This window comes from Rhineura floridana, chromosome 15 (genome assembly GCF_030035675.1).
Source record: "Rhineura floridana isolate rRhiFlo1 chromosome 15, rRhiFlo1.hap2, whole genome shotgun sequence".
Lineage (NCBI taxonomy): Eukaryota > Metazoa > Chordata > Lepidosauria > Squamata > Rhineuridae > Rhineura > Rhineura floridana.
Window position 1 is genome coordinate 32,704,242 of NC_084494.1, and position 18,910 is coordinate 32,723,151.

The 18,910-nt window shown below is 46.2% G+C and overlaps 1 protein-coding gene across 3 annotated transcripts in view; it reads right to left on the bottom strand.

Moving 5' to 3' along the window:
- Positions 1-17,484, bottom strand: part of CLASRP (CLK4 associating serine/arginine rich protein) — a 33,000-nt gene extending 15,516 nt beyond the window's left edge. For 2 of the 3 annotated variants that reach the window (XR_009759121.1, XM_061596593.1), the window contains exons 1-13: positions 17,312-17,468; positions 12,958-13,057; positions 11,562-11,676; positions 10,923-11,020; positions 10,665-10,766; positions 9,640-9,719; positions 8,540-8,624; positions 7,400-7,545; positions 5,319-5,415; positions 3,714-3,792; positions 3,355-3,428; positions 1,593-1,634; positions 1,143-1,364 (exon numbers count right to left, since the gene is read on the bottom strand). Coding sequence is in view for 2 of the 3 variants with exons in the window: in XM_061596593.1 (XP_061452577.1) it covers positions 1,143-1,364; positions 1,593-1,634; positions 3,355-3,428; positions 3,714-3,792; positions 5,319-5,415; positions 7,400-7,545; positions 8,540-8,624; positions 9,640-9,719; positions 10,665-10,766; positions 10,923-11,020; positions 11,562-11,660 (1,124 nt within the window). In the remaining variant the exon portion in view is untranslated. Of the gene's footprint in view, positions 1-1,142; positions 1,365-1,592; positions 1,635-3,354; positions 3,429-3,713; positions 3,793-5,318; positions 5,416-7,399; positions 7,546-8,539; positions 8,625-9,639; positions 9,720-10,664; positions 10,767-10,922; positions 11,021-11,561; positions 11,677-12,957; positions 13,058-17,311 lie in introns of all 3 variants that reach the window. The other variant, XM_061596594.1, reaches the window with a different exon arrangement.
- Positions 17,485-18,910: the final 1,426 nt, after the last annotated feature.

Below are 18,910 nucleotides of genomic sequence, written 5' to 3' on the forward strand. Positions count from 1 at the left end.
GGCTTTCCTTGTCAAAAGAGAAAGTTGTGCATGGGGATAGGTTCACAGAGGGAGACGGGGGAAGAATACGCTGGCTAAGTTGTAAGGACTCTTGTGATCTGCCCTAACCTTTGAAGATGGCAAGAATGAATGCTTCCAATATGGAATGGTGGCTTTGCCTATAAGTTACTAAGCCAGCAGTTAGTGATTTCACTGTTTTAAAACCAAATCTATGACCTAGTTCTCATATTGAGGTGGCTGGCCTGGGATATGCCACTTCAGACTTCAAGCAGGAGCTCTCACATGACAAAATGCTCCTCTATTAAAAAAAAAATCTCTTGTCCACAGGAAACTGGAATGTTAGAGACAAAAAGTAGGGTAGATCATTTCTCCTTGGCTTGTTAGGTTTTAAAGAAACAAATGGAGGAACTTTTCAGCACATGGCCCCTCACCTCTAGCCTAAAGGGATACAGCCTACAGCAGGTGTGAGGAACCTTTGGCCCTCCAGATGTTGCTGAGCTATGACTCCCATCAGCCCCAGTAAGCATGGGAGTTGTAGTTCAGTGACATTTGGAAGGCCAAAAGCGTCCACACCTGGCCTACAGATTGATCACCTTGGTGAGAACCTTGTCATTTGCAGAAAAAATATTTAGGTTATCTCCTTTCAGTAAACCAGCATCCCAGTTTATGGGACGTCCCAACCAAAAGGACAACAGGATTCATACAAATTCAAGACAAGCACACAGGGTCTCTGACCTTCCAGCTTCTTCAGTGAAGGAACAACAGCAGCTGCTGCTGCTCCCATTGAAGAGATTATGACGATGCGCAACAAACAGCCTTGTATTCTCCCCCCTCCCACCAGGTACATACCCTGGCCGACCCTCGCCCACCCTTGACGTGTCTTAGACCAACCACCCTTAGTTTCCCAGCATTCCACAGGGCGAGGGGGATCTCACCTTCCCCTCATCTCCTGACCAGACTCTGCAATGACTGGGCCAGCTTTGTGGGGATGGGCCAATGAGACTAATGGGAATGCAGTTCCCAAATGTGGTCAAGGTCTCAGCATTCAGGGAGGATGGAAGAAATAAGAAATCAACCTTTGACCCCGGAATGGTCTCTGCTTTAAGGTTTGGGAAAGCGAGGCGGGTGCGAAAGTTACCGACCGGGAGGAGGCGCTATGACCTGCCGCAGTGCTGCCCTGCTGCCCTTGGCCAGAGCGGGCCTTGCCGAGGGAGGCGGCCTTCCTGGGGGCTCCTCCGGCTTGAGCGGCTGCTGCTTCCTCGTCGCTGCCCCCAAAGCTGGTGATGAACGTGATCTTCTCCTCGTGACCTGGAGAAGGCGAGCGGGAGCGGGAACGGGACTCTGAAGTGGATTCCGAGGGGGATCTGATAGATCAAGACAGATAATCAGTGGAGAGTACAAGCAGCGGAGCGGGACAGTTGGGCGTTCCACTTGCTGTTTACTAAAAAAAACGGGGCACACCAACAAGCTACGGCTTCACTAATCTGCACTAAGCAAAGTGAGCGACGCAGTCTTACTTATGGAGAGCGAGCGAGAGAGAGTAAAACTTCTGTTATACCCCCCCCAAAAGAAAGCTAGTTATATACACTCACCGCTTGTAGGGATCGTAAGTGGGGCTGTCTCTCCGGGCATAACTGTAATGAAAGGGGGTAATGAAGATGAAACTGGCACTGATTCTAGTATCATTGCAGACTTCAAAAGCCTACCACAAGGCCCAACCTCTCAGCAAGCACTTCAGCTCAACTCAAGATCTACATGTTTTTGCCCTAGCTTCTCATCAGAACCAGCACCAAAGAACGGGATCAGAACCCACCAAGCATGTTTTCAGGGGTCCTCCAAGACCCTAGTGAATTCCTCTGCCCTTCTCCATCCCATAGAAGGGAACTAAAGGCTTGCTGAACTTAACAAAAATAGAAGCAGCAGCTCATATAAAGGCACCTGAATTATAGTACAGTAGGGCCCCGCTTCTCAGCGCCCCGCTTTTCGGCGTTCCGCTAATACGGCACCAGCAGGGTGATCAGCTGGAGGGGGGCTGGAGCTCCCCACACTCCAGCTGATTGCGCTGGAGGAGGGGAAGATCAGCTGTAGAGCGCTACAGCTGATCATCTCCTCCTCTTCTGGCGCAATCAGACTCCTGCGCTCCCTCGAGCTGATCGCTCCGGCGCAATCAGCAGGTTAGGTTCCAGACCCCTGCGCTACAGCTGATCCACTTTTTGGCAGTTTTCACTTTTCAGCAGGGGTCTGGAACCTAACCTGCCATATGAGTGGGGCCTTACTGTATAAGCTTAGCTTTTGAAGAAAGGTAGCCTACACAAGTGTTCTTCAACCTTGGGTCCCTGAATGTTGTTGGACTACAATTCCCATCAACCCCAGCCAGCTTAGCCAATGGCCAAGGATGATGGGAGCTGTAGTCCAACAACATCTAGGGACCCAAGGTTGAAGAACAGAGGCCTACAACATGAGCCATTATGCCATGGCCCACAGTCACCAGCTATGGAATGTGCCTCATACCAAGTCAGACTATTGATCTATCTTGCTCAGTACTGTCTGCACTGACTGGCAGCGACTCTTCAGGTCTCTTCAGCTACTCTTCCCAGCCCTACCTGGAGATGCTGGGGATGGAATCTGGGACCTTTTGCATGCCAAGGAGATGCTGTACCATAGAGGCACAGCCCTTCTCAAATGGCATCTGGTGGCCATGGTAACGCTTCCTTAGGATGTGCTCATGCAAACACAGTATAAGGACCCAGCACAATGGGACACAAAGCAGCCAGTGCAAAAAGAAAATGAGAGCTACGGCAATGGGGAGGGACAGGCTTAGGAAGGCCAATGCAGCCCACTGCCTGCCTGCTGAAGAACATTGGTCCAGAAAAAACAAGACTGGGAGGTTTTTCATGTTTGCAGATGGGGGAGAAGGAAAATCTGTCCGCTCTTCGTGAAAGCAGGGCTGAAAACTGGGAGGTGCTCCCTACACACAGAGAGGGGAGGTAACCAGAGTAAGCCTCACCCCCACGAGGGGAGGGGCAAAGCCAACTAATCCAGGATACCCTCCTCCCCTGTCAGCAAAGTCTCATTCCCTCCCATCTGCAGAGGACAAGAAAAGCCTGCTGGATTTGGCCAATGGCCCATCTAGTCCAGCATCCTGTTCTCACAGCGGCCAACCAGGTGCCCCAATGGGAAGCCTGCAAGCAGGATCTGAGCACAAGAGCCCTCCCTCATGGCCTGCACCCAGCGCCCCAACGGCCAAGAGCTACGAAAGGTAAAAGATTCTGAGATGCTCCCTGGCAGCTCTTGTAGCAAGAGAGATGGAAGTGGCAGGTGAATAAATCCCCTGAAAGGACTGGTTTTCCTTACCTCGGAGGACTGATTTTTCTTCCTTTCAAACGCTTTTCTCGGAATTCCCTCCTCTGTCGCCGAGAGCGGCGGCCCTGGAAAGTAGTAACCAGAGAGTCCACCGTGTCAAAAGGGAGGCCCTGAGAAGAATCTGCCTCTGTTTTTCTGGAATGAACAGGGGATTATTCCACCCACAACCCGGTGTGCTTCTGCAAGGAATTAATCCCCACATTTTCCCCTCTGACAGGCAACAGGAGCCTCTCGGTCCAGCGAGTCGTAAACTGAGGGTGTCAAGAGATGACCCCTTTTGCGGAGGGGGGGGAAGGGAAGCTGGAGAGTGCTGCATGGCTTAGAACTGCCCAGGCCCCAATCCGCCCTACCGAGTACATGGCTTTCTCTTCCTCCAAAGCTTTGGCGTGTTTGATAGCTTCTGCCTCCTCTTTGTCCTTCCGCAGCATCCTTCCAAAACCAAGGGAAAAAAGGGGATGTGAGGGGAGAGAGGGGTGCTAATATACCTGGAGGACACAAGACTTCCAACGTTCTGCAATAAATATTCTAACTGCTATTAACACATCCAGTACTTTCCCCCCCCTTTCTATTTGGTACAAGGTTTCATCATCCTGAGTTCCAAAGGCAGTCAAGAGTCGAGTGGCAATCTTACATGTAGCAGGTCTTCAGTTACTGTTATAACTGGGTTTTCCTCCATCCCACCCCCCAACAAGGGGGAAATAAGTTGCTGCCACCCCCCAGGCTCAGACCTCCTGCCCTGAACTGCTCATCCCTGCACCTGCCTCGCCATCCGCCCACCAAGGGGCTCTGCAAGAATCTCCTTGACACCAAACCATTCTAGTCAACAGAATTATTCCTGACTATGAAAGATGTTATTGCAACTATCATAAAACTCACAGCTGAAAATGCAAAGTCTATTAACTTCGATCTACATGTTTTATGCAAGCAGTACCTTGCTAGCAGGGGGCAGATTCTGTGTCATAAGATATTTTATCTGCTTGGTTTCTGTAGCACACCATTTTTACCCCATAAGAAGGGCCCTGCAGGTTCAGTTCTGAGTCTCATCTAGGTCAGTCTTCCCAATTCAAATGTTTTGGACTACAACTCCCATCTTCCTTGATCACTGACCATACTAGTTAGGGCTGATGGGAGTTGTAATCCAAAACCATCTGGACGGCACTGTGTCTAATAGCAGCCAGGCAGATGAAGATCTGAGTGGCAGCACTGAAAGGCAGAACATAAATAATCTGAAACTGGTGTGGAGAACCTTTGGCCCTCCAGATGTTGCTGAACTACAACCCCCATCAGCCCCAGCAAGCATGGTCAATGGCAGGGTTAGTGGAAGTTATAGTTCTGCAACACCTGGAAGGTTCCCCAAACCTGATCTAAGCAAATACAGTCCTTTCCTGGCTGCTCCCCAGCAACTGGCGTTCAGAGGTAGGTTGCCTCTGGACCTCCAAGGCCTCTAAGCCTTGGCCCACGGCAGATGAGTTCTCTGTGCCTGCCACACCTCTGTTGATGCTGAATGGCTTCCTGTCCCACTGATCAAACTATGTGCAAGTAGTCTGTTCAGAGGGCCTGTTGCAAGCCTGTTGTTGTACTATTGGTTCAGAGGTGCCCAGATATTGGTGGTGCCCTCTGATCTCTTTCTAGATTTTTGCCATTTTTAGTGTTGGTCAGAGCTTCATTCAGTAGGGTAGCTGAGGCCTGGCACTTGGATTTCATAATTATATAATGCTGTGGGAAATAACCACAATGTATTCAGAGTACGAGATGTGACAGTTATATTGAAATATTTGCTTTATTTGTTGTTTATTGGTTCTCATCACATCTTTCTGTCCCTTTTAAGAGTAGAAAATTAATATGCCCTGTCCTTCATTGAGAGGGTTGGACTCAAGGGCCTTATAGGCCTCTTCCAAATCTACTGTTCTATGGTTCTATGACAATGGAGGTTCCATTTAGCGCAGGCATCTTACCGGACAAAGTCTCCCTCTGCCATCCCATAAGTGGTTGCCTGCTTGTTCAGGTCAGCCACTTGCTCCTGGTTCAGCTCATCAACATCAACTTCAACATCTGCAAGCAAACCAAGGGCATGAGTTATTACTATTAATTTGTTACCTACTCTTCACTCTGAGGACCCAGGGTGGTTAAACAATCTAAAATACATCCTTAACAACAATTTAACACGACTTACAGTCACAAAGATAGGGTGGGTCCTTGGCATGTAGTTGACAGCTCACCCGCTATAGCAACAGCCTACTTGGCGAGGAGCACAGTCAGAGAACTGCGACACCTTTGGCTCCACCGAGACACAGAAGACTTTGGTTGGGAGCTGAAGAGCTACTTTAGAAGAACCCAAGAGCTTAACAGCAGGATGTCCTCACCCCCTCTATGGGTCTTATCCCAAACTCTTGCAGCCAAAATTTGCCCTTCTCATGGCTGTGACCATACACTCCTCCTCCTTAAACTGGTGTCCTCTCTTTTCCCAGATCTGGTTCAAACTCCTTGTCTTACCTTCAACACCACCATGGCTTTGCACCCCTCATCACCCCACATTCACGTACAAATATATCACTCCCCATGATCTTACCTTCTCTGCTCTACCACCCTCCCACCTTCCAAAGTTCTCCCCCAAAGAGTTTGACAACCTATTAACCATTGTATCATTTGAACAGAAGACAACATGCCACATCGTCATGTGGTTGGAATTCCCCTCAGTTTTGAAAACATTTGCCGTAAGCTTGGGATCAGAGGGCCAGAGGGAAGAACAGTGGCTGCTGTTCTCTTGGGAACACTACTCTCAAACCCTCCTTCTCGCCCACAGAACTAGTCAAGAGGTTATTTGGAACCAGGGTGGTGTAGTGGTTAGAGCAGCCTTCCCTCCAGAAGTCCTCCAGAAGGTTTGGAGTATAACTCCCATCATACAGTGACTGAGGGTGATGGGAGTTGGAGTCCAAAACCATCTGAAGGATATCAGGCTGGGGAAGGCTGCATTCGAGTGTATGAGTTAAGACTCTGGAGAGCAGCGTTCAACTCTCCACTCAGCTGTACGTCTCATGACAGGACCACAGGCCAGTCAGTCTCAGTCTAACCTTCCTCACAGATTTGCTGCGAGGATGAAGTGGGGATGGGGGAAGAACTGCCAAGTATGCTGCTTGTCGCTTCTTGGAGAAAAGGGGGATATAAATGTCATACAAACAAAATAAAATCCTACTGGAAGGCATGTTTGGCATGATCGAAAAATATAAAAGCCCTAATGGGACCAAAGGGTCCATCTAATCCAAATTCCCACAATGGCTCCTCCTTTATAAACCTGTCCAGTCCCTGCAATGCTCTCTCCATGGAAGCACACCTCAGGCCATCATTATCAGTTTGTAGGTGCCAGGCTCAGACCTTTTTATGCACTTAGGCCTTTGGTTACTACACTGGCCTTTGCGGTGGTGCTCGTCTTCTAGAAGGGCGAGTAGGACTTGTCCTCCTTATTATGTTATTGAATGAACATTTTAGGTATTTTGTATTGTACATTGTTTTAAATGTTCGTGTTTAACTGCTTTTATCTGTTTGTATTTCATCTTGAAAAATCACTTTCAGATTTTTTTTATAAAGCGACTATCAAAGGTAATAAGTAATAATTTTAAAGCTATCCAAATCAGAAACCACCTTGTGACAACAAACGTCTTACACTGATTATGCATTATGGCACCTCCACGTCTACTCATAAGCAAGCCCCACTGAATTCAATGGACCTTACTCCCAGGTAAATGTGTACTGGACTGCATCCTCAGTAACAGGAGATCTCTGGAAGAAGGGGCAGAGGGTGGCTGGGAAGGAGAAATGCACGTGGCAGCACATGACCCTTGCAAAAAGAGCCTTCAGCAGAACATCTCCTGCTGTTCTGCACTGCATATGCACCAACGATGGAAGACCACACCACATTCAGCAGATTATAGAGCTGAAAGTACATGGGCCAGACTGGGAGAGGACAATGGGGCATTGTCATTTCCCCTGACATCATAAAAGCCCCATCCCAGATGGCCAAGGGCCTTGGGAGACATACCAATATCAGGGATAACTTCATCCTCATCTGTGTTGCTGTCTTCCTCAGAGTCTTCCTCTTCAGTCCGTTTCTCAGTTGGGTTCTCGAGCTCCGCCACCGTGCTGTCCTCATACGTGTAGCCAATGGAAGCTTTCTTCTCTGCTAGCCTAGTTGGTCAAACCCCGCCCATTAAGTACATGCTAGCTAGATGGAATATGCAGGACAGACATCTGTGCTTGCATTCTAAAGCTTCCCCCATCATCAAGTCAAACTCTCTTTTCGTCCTTTGCAAAAGGCCCAGGCGGACGCGGGGAGAGGAACACCTGAGCTTACTAGAAAATAAAATTATATACCTTTGCATTGCTGCTGAAATTCAAAATGAATCTGAGGATTCCTTCTCAGAAGAAGAGAGCCAGTGTGGCGTAGTAGTTACAGTGTTTGACTACGACCCGGGAGACCACAGTTCGAATCCCCACACAGCCATGAAGCTCACTGGGTGACCTTGGGCCAGTCACTGCCTCTCCGCCTCAGAGGAAGGCAATGGTAAACCCCCTCTGAATACCGCTTACCATGAAAACCCTATTTGTAGGGTCGCCATAAGTCGGGAGCGACTTGAAGGCAGCCCATTTCCATTTTCTCAGAAGAAGCAGTTGAAAGGCAGCTTTTTAGTAATATAAAGGCCCTAGTCATCTTCTAAAGCCAGGGTGGGAAACCTCAGGCTTGGGGTCCAAATGAGGCCCTCCAGGTGATCTTTCCCCAGGCCGCACCCCTCACTGGCTGCTTTGCACCCCATCCTTGAACACTGCTAATGTCTCTTGTTTGTCTGGATGGAGGATAGTAAGTCTGTGTGTGTAGAAACTGGCTTACTGGCTACAAAGATACATTTTACATTTGATACTCTGCCCATTTTTGCCTCTGGCCCCTTTTTACTACTGGCATGTGGCCCCTGGAAGGTTGCCCCAGAAGGGAATGCGGCCCTTGGGCTGGAAAAGATTCCCTACCCCCATTCTAAAGACATTCAACCAGTACTTTACCTTTTGGATAGGATGAAAGTACCAGCCGAAACACACAAAAGATTGCAAGTCTCATGCTCTCTCTCTGTGACTGAGAACCCAGCCTAACTTTTCTAATCCTTCAGTTTGCCCTGTCCAATACACTCACTTCTTTTTTTCATCCTCATTTGGCTTCTGGAGTCCCCCGTACAGTTCGTCAATGTAGATCTGATACAGGCACTGCTCCTCTGAGACTAGAAGACAGATGGAGACAAAGCAGATCAGAAACTCCATAGGGCTCATCCAGTGCAAGGAAGACAAGGCAACTCGCAAGGACAACACAGCTCTGTCCCCCATCCCCTTCTGTGGTCTCCACTCCCCCTCTTAATACTGATGGGCCTGGGGAGAGGAAAAAAGGGCAGCTGAGGAGACCAGCTGCAGGCAGCTACAGAGGATGACCAGAAGGAAAGCAGAAGTGTTTTGAGCAGGGCATTCCACTAGCTGCCAGAACTGGACAAGCCATGCTTCTCCACAGCGTGCCTCGAGAATCTGGTATCCTATTCCCTTGCCACTCAAGGAAGAAACCACATGGATAAGGACACAAGAGTACTGCAGGGGATGGAGCCAATGAGCTTATTTTTTAAAAAAAAGGTTGCAAAAGAGAGCTGGCAAGCACGGAGCAGGAACAGTGCTCTTTCCACCAAGCAAGAATTTTCTCCTATCTGCAAACACACCTGTGCTTGCATTTCTCTCTCTCTCTTTCTCTCTCTGGCAAGCTGCTTGCATTTCTTCACAGATTTGCCATGCACAAAAGAGAACACTTGGAGCTTTCTTGAGCTGATTGGTTCACCATCCCTGAATCAGACTAAGTAATTTTTGCCATCAAGGGTTATTCCCTCCACCTCTTCCAGCATTTGCAGGAGGTAGTGCTTTCTATCTTGTCACTGAGGGATTTATACCCAGGAAATGGGGGAGAGGCACTGATCTTCTGATCACAGGGACTTTAAAGCATGCTGCGGAAATGGTCTCTTCTACCTCACATTCCCACCTCAATCTTGCCTGTTAGAAGCAGAGAAGAAAAAGCCATCAGATAATTGTCCCTCCTGGTTACTAACTACAAAACAAGGTGGGATGTAAGGAATTAGCCTCCTTGACAAACAGAATCAGCAGCAGCCACTTGCAGTACAACCTTAAACACAGAAGCTCCACTGTTCACTGACCAGACCCCTGCACTATACAGCAGTATAAGGAAAGTCAAGGGGAACTTACTGCCAGCAAAGTCGTTCTGCACCAAACCTCTATACCTTTCGTAGTTGCATTTCCTCTCGTCAGACTCCTGTTCTGGGGTGCTGGAGGAGCAAGAGGATGAGAACAGAATTAGAAGGCTTAAAAGTATGTCTGTTCCAGTCCTTGTCAGATTGGCCGTTCCATTGCTCAAAGCTGGTCACTTGCTGTGCATTTAGAATTTAGCCCAATTCTATTATTTTTTCTTTTTCTTGACCCCTTTAGATCACAGAATTAGTTGTGTGGTTCTTTGCATCCCTGCTACAAAACCAAATCTTAAAAGTTCAGGATACAAAAAGATCAATGAAGGCACAAGCATGCAGGCCTGTATACAACTATCCATTTGTTTAGCTTATTCTAAGGAAAATCTATGCACTCAATTTTCTTACAGCACTTACACATGAAGACAACAGAGGTATCTTTACTTTAGTAGCAAAACCTCAGGATAAACAATCCCTTCAACCATTATTTTTAAAAAAACAAACAAAATTAAAAGCTGGTACAGTTAGAATTTCCATAGGCCTACATAATTTTATATTCACTTGCATAATATAGTAGCAATAATAATAAAATACTCATGCATATGGAAGCACAATCCTAGTGAAACATTTGGGGCATTTCAGGTGCAGAATGGGTGTTTGCATAACAAAATACCAGCCCACCTGAAGAAGAAGAGCAATGATCCTGGAGAGAAAATTCTCAAATCTCTCTTGGATAGCTGCAATGTTCTGCTATCTCAAGCTATGCAGTATTTAATGACTCCAGCATTCTTTTGTGCAAAGATGCTGGACAACTCTGGCCTCAACCTACCCGAGAAAACAGACCCTGCCATTTTGCTTAACGCAGTAGCTTGCCCCTTCCAGACAAAAAAAAAAAAGTCAGGAGTCAAGCCTAATTATCCAGCCTGCTTTTTTTCTCATTCTCAGCCTGCAATTAACCATCTGATTGTGCAAAGAAATCAAAGAAGGGGTGGTACATCTCAGGATCAAAAAAGCAAACAAACACCTTACATTGGGTTTAGCAGTGGAGGAGTGTACATGGGGATATAGTCCAGATGGGCTCGAACATCAAACCGATCAATCATGTTGTTGGTATCCCCTTGCCATGGCATCCTGCAAGGGCGAGACATCAAGGGGAGGGGTTAGATGTCCTTTCAAAAATACCCTCTTTGACCCAGCTTGAAAAGGAATTGCAAGACAAGGACAATTCCCTCTCACTTTCACTACACAAACTTCCACTCTGCCAGCAGAGAGTTGAAAGCTACTCACATATTCACAGGGCTTTCAGCTGCAAGAGCCACAGCGGAATCTAAGTGGACTTTGCACGCACGGCCATGGACCTGCAGGAACTGGGCTGGGTCTTTTTTCTGCAAGAGAAGCATGACATAGCGAGCTGCCGTATCTCAACCAGACCACTGCATCATCTAAGTACAGCATTGTCTCTGCTTATTGCAGTGGCTTTCTAGTAGATGTGTGGAACTTGTGACCCTCCAGATGTTGCCGAAATACAACTGCCATCATCCATGGCATTAGCCACGCTCGCTGGGGCTGACGGCAGTTGTAGTTCAGCAACATCTGAAGGGTTCACAGGTTCCCCAGCTCTGCTTTTACAGGGTTTCAGGTAGAAGCCTTTCTTAGCCCTACAAGGAGATGGGAGGGACTGAACCTTTGACATCCAAAGTATATGCTGTCGCACTAAGTCCAAATTTTTAGGAGGCTTAAAGTCCTGTATTAAAGTGAAGTCAATGGGGCAATTCAAGAGCTACTCACTTCCCAATATTTCCCTTACCCTTTCTCAAGGATTAGGGGAAGATGGAGGGGGAGAATCCTAGCGAAACTGCCTTCACTAGGAGCAAAATAACCATGACATGATCTTGCCAGATCAGAGCAAACCAGGAAGACACTCACTATCTTTTCATAATATTCTCTCCGACGTTCAGCTCGTTTCTTGTAATCTACCATCATCCCCCGGAGCTTTCGCTCATGCTTTCGGGCTTCATGCCACATCCTGCCTGTCTGCAACCTGTTGGGGGAGAGAAGGACAACAGGGTGAGAGAAGAGGATACCTACATTTGAATAAAGGAACTTTCTGTCTCGCACAAACACACCAAAATCCAGTCACACAGAGCAAAATCAATTGATTGTTTGCTAATAGCAGTAGAGATCTCGTCACACACTGAGTGGTTAAAAGGGGGGCAGGGAGGAGAGCAGCAGTTAAGAACATAAGAACATAAGAGCCTGCTGGATCAGGCCAGTGGCCCATCTAGTCCAGCATCCTGTTCTCACAGTGGCCAACCAGGTGCCTGGGGGAAGCCTGCATGCAGGACTCGAGTGTAAGAACACTCTCCCCTCCTGAGGCTTCTGGCAACTGGTTTTCAGAAGCATGCTGCCTCTGACTAGGGTGGCACAGCACAGCCATCATGGCTAGTAGCCATTGATAGCCCTGTCCTCCATGAATTTGTCTAATCTTCTTTTAAAGCCATCCAAGCTGGTGGCCATTACTGCGTCTTGTGGGAGCAAATTCCATAGTTTAACTATGCGCTGAGTAAAGAAGTACTTCCTTTTGTCTGTCCTGAATCTTCCAGCATTCAGCTTCTTTGAATGTCCATGAGTTCTAGTATTATGAGAGAGAGAGAAAAACTTTTCTCTATCCACTTTCTCAATGCCATGCATAATTTTATACACTTCTATCATGTCTCCTCTGATCCGCCTTTTCTCTAAACTAAAAAGCCCCAAATGCTGCAACCTTTCCTCATATAAGGGAGTCGCTCCATCCCCTTGATCATTCTGGTTGCCCTCTTCTGAACTTTTTCCAACTCTATAATATCCTTTTTGAGATGAGATGTTGGGACACACCAGTGGGTCACAAGAAACACAATCAAACCCATTAAAGCCCCTTGTAAACCCAAATTACTCAGCCAGAGAGGAGGCTGCCCACTGTGTTGCTGTATGAGGTACTACTTTAGCCTTGTCTCCTTCCAAACAGCCTCAGGTGAAGGCTGCCAATTCTGGCATCTCTGTGCATCAGTTTTCAGGGGATCACTCAGTCATCCCTGATATGGAGGTGTGGCAGAATCAGCTGACCTCAGAGAATGCTGCCTGCTGCATTTTGTGCAGATCAATTCTCAAAGTTTGCCTCCTTCTGACGGGGAGGCAGGTGGGCAGTAAGAACACACACACTGGAAATAAAACCTATGCAGATGCAAGAGCGAAGAGGATGGCTGGGAAGCACTGCAGCCAAGGGCCCTTTGACAAAAGGTAGTGCAGGTGGTGGAAGTCCTGACATGCAAAAGTCAGTACTCACCGAGAGCAGGAACTTGTGAAATGACAAAATGGATGTTCTTCTGTTCACCAATCACAGTCCATGAAGAGATGAAAGAGACTTTGGGTGTGGAAGGAGTAACCTAGATAAATGTGAAGTCAGAATGGGTTACGACCTGCAACTTAATTAGCTCAAGAGAGCCCCAAGATAATTTTATGCAGTCATTCCAAATACTCTACCAAATTTTAACCAAGGTAGAGGAAGATGCCCCATCCACATCTACTGTAGTCCCCAGTGAGGTGTCCAGTGCAACGTTTGCTGTAACTTCTTGGGATCAGTTTCACTTGATGCAGCTTGATGACATGGACAAGGTGCTTGCAAGGATGCAGCAGCAACATGTCCTCTCGACCCTTGCCCCTCTTGGCTTATTAAAGCTTTCTGAGGGGGTATGACCGAGTGGATCCAGGGTGTGGTCAACATGACTTTGCGGGAGGGAGTGGTCCCAGCTACCTTGAAAGAAGCAGTGATCTGACCACTCGTGAAGGAGCTCACCCTGGACCCATTGGTTTGTGACACCTATCGCCTAGTCACAAATACCCTTTTAAGGAAGGTGATTAAGAGAGTTGTAGTGCAGCAATAGCAAGTACTACTGGATGAAACTTATTTTGACCCATTCCAATCTGGGTTCAGGCCTGGTTATGGGACTGAATTGGCCTTGGTCGCCCTGATGACCTTTAATGGGATAAGGACAGGGGGAATGCAACTCTGTTTTTTTTTTTCAATTAATTTTTATTCAAATTTTCAAAACCAAAACAATACAAAAAGAAAAAACACAAATTAATAACTAATACAATAAAAAAAAGAAAAAGAGAAAAAGAAAAAAAAACTATTGACTTCCGATTTGTCGTAGTTCAGCTATAAGTCTATAATATATAACAAGCCTGTCTCTTAATAGATTACAAAATCACCTTCCTCCAGCGGTTATCTTAGTTGGTATCAAATCTCATTAACATCATATCATTCTATTCCTCCACAAAAAGTCAAAGAGAAACTTCCAATCCTTGAGATATATGTCCATCAATTTTTTTCTAGATAGACATGTCAATTAATCCAACTCTTCAAGTCTACTAAATCCAGTAATTTCAAATCGCTCTTCTTCCTTTATCCGTGTTGATTCCATCTTCCATCTTCCATCTTTACGCACCCAATAATCTTGCTGTCACAGTCATATAATAAGAGTCTGATAGGGATTTCCTTCATCACAAATATTTTCTTGCCATCATTTCCGATCATATCACTGAAGTATTGTTGCAGAACCGCATCTCTGTTCCTCTTTTTTACAGAATGCACTAGCACATCTCTTGAAGGGTTTTTCATTGTCACAAAACAGGAATTAATTCTATAAATTTTCTCCATTTCAAGTTCCATCAAATCCTTCCAGTCCATGAATTTTTTCGAACCGATAATATCTTTATCGCCAATCTCTTCACCAATTCCTTCAGGGACAGCGCTGAATTCCAAACAGTAATATTTGTCTCCAGGATCTATCACAATCAGGGAATCCAAATCTTTTTCCAAGACCATATTTAATCCAATCTCCAGGGCCTGAACCTTCCCTTTAATTTTTCCTTCATCCTTTTTTAATTTTCCAAATTTATCTTTGTTCTCCTTTCTCATAGAATCCTGAATTTCTTTCAGCTCCTGTCTCATTTCGCCAAATTCACTTATCATCATTTGTCTGTTATGTCTGAGTTCTTGTTTTGTTAGCTTAATCTCATTCATTATTTTCTGAAACATATCTAAAGAGAAAGTCCCTTCTTGTACATCCATGATCTCAACCACCTTCTTGATTGTCATTCTTAAAACCAAAAAAACAGTCCCTTCAATTTCCAATGTCCCATGCGAAGAACAGTTTATTTCTTTATCCAGTTACAAAGGAGTTAATCTTTCAAGCCAGCTGACGTCACCCTCTAGACAAGACGAACTGCCTTATCTCTTGTATGTCCAAAAGTGCCAAAACAACTTCAATTCACAGCATCCAAATGATTAGTAGCAGGAAGAATGAGCAGATTCGTCAAAAAAAAAGTAGACCGGAAAAAATAGTCCCAGACATATATTACTCAAAAGTCTTATAAATAAATAAATAAAAATTCTCTTTAAATTAGAAACCCCTCAGCCGTTTATAATCTTTATAATGCTGATTTCCATGCCAGCTTTTTGCAATAAAAAAAAAGATAGGCTATTTTTATTTTCTTCCCCTTAGTTCCGTGAATAAAAAAGAAGGTTATGACTCATCCAGGTTTCTTAATTGCTGGTTCTTTGACAAATCTCTTTAACTGTATAGATTACAAAATAATGAGCGTAGACAGGAGAATGCTTGCCTGTTAATCCGTTTTTCTTTGTAGAAAAAAAAAACGGCTCACTTAATCAGCTGAGCTAGCTAGGAATCCTAGCTCCGTCCGAGCTGCTGGAAGACCTTCTTTCACAGACAAATTCTGATGAATTCCAGTCTCCAACAAACACAACAAAGCTGTGTGGGATATCTCTACGTTTCTTCCTTATCCGGAAGAAATTATCCCCAGTCAAAAAGCCCTTCTGATTGGTTTTAAAACTGAAAAAGTTTCATCCAAGATGGGAGCCCGTCTCAAAGGCAGCACAGGCGGAGCGATCCTCCTGGGAAGTCCCCCTCAACACTGTTATTTATTTATTTATTTATTTAATTTAATTTATATACCGCCCTAAGCCCAAGGGCTCTCTGGGCGGTGATCTCTCAGCAGCTTTTGATACCATTGACCATGGTATCCTTCTGAGCTGACATGGTCAGATGGGTAATTGGAGGCACTATTTTACAGTGGTTCTGATCGTATCTCCAGGGTCATCTTCAGAGAAAACCATTGGGTGATTGTCTTTCGGCCCCCTGGCAGATGTGCTGTAGGGTGTAGGGTACCATTTTCTCCCCAATGCTCTTTAACATCTACATTAAGCTCTTGGGAGCGATCATCAGGGGATTTGGGGCAAGGTGTCAACAGTACACTGATGATACCCAGCTCTATTTCTCTATAATATCTGAATTGAAAGAGGCTGTGCAAGCCCTGGACCAGTGCGTGGACTCGGTGATGGGCTGGATGAGGGCCAGTAAACTGAATCCCAGAAAGATGGATGCGCTGTGGATTAGTGGTTCCCAAGTTCAGATAATTGGTCAATTGCCAGCTTTGGATGGGGTCATACTGCCTCTGAAAGAGCAAGTTTGTGGTCTGGGGTGCTCCTGGATCCATCTTTGTTGCTAAAGGCCCAAGTGACCTCAATGGCTGGAAGTGCCTTTTACCAGCTTCAGCTGGTAAGGCAGTTACGGCCATTTCTGGACCAGGATAGCCTGATCACCGTTGTCCACGCCCTTGAGACCTTTTGTATGCAAGGCAGTTGCTCTACAGCCCCTGCACAGTATTTTTAAAAAATCACTATCAAGGTAAACAATAATGCAACATTATTCCACCCAACACACACAGGTACACACCCACACAGAGACAGAAGCAACTATCAGCAGAGTTATAATAGTTTGTCAAAAGCCTGAGAGAAGTACATCTTAACCCGCAATTGCAGCCCTACTGCCTCTCTGTTCTGTTCTCTCTGCCACCCAGCAGCAGTCCACCAGGCTGCAGAGCAAAGGGAGCAAAGCAATCCCATCAGCTCTCCAGCTTCTGCTTGCTTTCCCCAACTGTCGCCTAGTGACAGCCACTACCTGTACTGTTTCCATCCCAGCTTGTCATTATAACACCTTTCAGAACTAGCTCCACAGCTGGCTCCCCCTCTCCCCACACTGCTTTGTTCTGTATCATGCCTTTGTAGAGTATAAACTTGAGGCAGGAAGGATCATATGACTGATTTTGCAAGCTACTCTGAGAGTCTTTTTTTGGGGGGGGCTAAAGAACGGGATAAAAACACTTTTAATAAATAAATGATCTGTGGCAGGACTGCTGCTCAAAATTAACGAAAACCCAGAAGAGCCTAAAATGTGGTGACAGCTCTCAATACTTTTTATAAATCTTCCTCCCACATTGCCCCTTCAAAGGCACAGCTGGCTCTTAAAAATTATTTTGGCTGGATCTCTCGTTATTCTTGCTGGGAAGGGGAAGAATTAGAGAACCCACCCCAGCAATGCCCACATGGGGGGGGGAGGCTATACATATACATGCATAAACACACACACGCACATATATATATATATATGCATATATATGTGTGTGTGTGTGCGTGCGTGATATATATATGTTTATAGGTATAATGTACACATCACACGCACACACCTCGAAAGGGAGCTCCCATAATACAGCCCCCACCCACAACACTCCCTCGGGCTGCTTCCCCCTCCTCCCCACAGCGACCAGGCCCCATTCACCTGAATGTATACAGGCTCCCCTGTCAAGCAGCCCCTCGCAGCCCACCCCTGTCAATACTCAATTAGAGGACAGGAGAAGCCATTTCTCACCCTCCCCAAAAGTCGCAGCGCCTACACCGGAACCGGAAGCAACCGAGGCCATAGAGACCCAGGGTGGAAGGGGAGAGAGCGTGCCTTCTCACGGCGGCCCTATTAGTTCGAAGAGGTCGCGTGGCGGCAAACACACCAGCCAATCAGAGCGTTCCCTCGACTTCTCAATCTCCGCCCGGCCGCAGAAGCGGAAGGTTCTTCTGGTCTCTGAAATCGTCTGTGGGACCCCTACTGGTTATTAGGAGAAGCGCAGCGCAGGGGAGGTCAACCTCTGGAACGGATTTTTAATCCGTATTTATTGATAAACATGTACAGGTAGGAAGGGACGGAAATCCAGTTTTAGGCACACTTTTATTTCTGTTTCTTGAACAGAATCACCCCACATTACAAGTATAGCACAAAGTGATCCAATGGAAAGGCTAGTCCGTGTTATCTGAGCATGCCTCTTGAAACTACTTTAGATTGTTTCAATCAGGGCCACACCATACATTTAAAGCACATCTAATGCACATTCAAAGGACATGACCTCCCCCAAAGGATCATGGGAACTGTAGTTTATTAAGAGGGCTGGGAATTTGTAGCTCTGCGAAGAGAAAACTACAGTTCTCAGAATGCTTGGGGAACAACAGGTGCTTTAAAAATGTGTGTTGGGTGTGCTGTAAATACATTGTGTGGAACTGAGCTTTAGGGAATATAAAAAATCTCCCCACGAAGCTACACAGGACAGGGATTTAGTAGATGGTTAGCACGTGAAGCCATCCTTACAGAATCATAGAATCGAGTTGGAAGGGGCCTATTAGGCCATCAAGTCCAACCCTCTGGTCAATGCAGGAATCCAAGTTAAAGCATACCCAAGAGGTGGCTGTCCAGCTGCCTCATGAAGGCCTTCACTGTTGGAGAGGCCACCGCTTCTTTAGGAAACTGATTCCATTGCCGTACCGCTCCAACAGTTAGGAAGCTTTTCCTGATGTTCAGTCGAAATCTGGCTTCCTGTAATTTGATTATTCTGTGTCCTGCACTCTGGGATAATTGAGAAGAGATCCTAGTCCCCCTCTGTGTGACAACCTTTCAAGTAGTTGAAGAGTGCCATCATATCTCCCCTCAGTCTTCTCTTCTCCAAGCTAACATGCCTAGTTCTTTCAATCTCTCTTCAGAGGGCTTTGTTTCCAGGCAATATTGTGCAGATGCATGTATAGAAAATATGGCTAATGCAATACATATGAAGAAACCTGTGACTAGCGGGTGTATACTGTGCCCACACACACTTGCTCACAATGATTGCGAAATATGGAATCTGTGCTGGCAGGTGCAGGGCATAGGCTGAAGGCATATCAGGCGACTACCTTGCTGAAGCTAAGCATGTATTGCTCAAGCTCCGCTGGAACTAGGACCTTTGGAAGCATACTGCTCACTGCATGTGCATATGCTCACTGCTTTTTCTCAGCAGCTGTGAATTTAAATAAGAAAAAGAGGACCACTGCACCTCTATGTCTTAAAATGGAAAAAAAA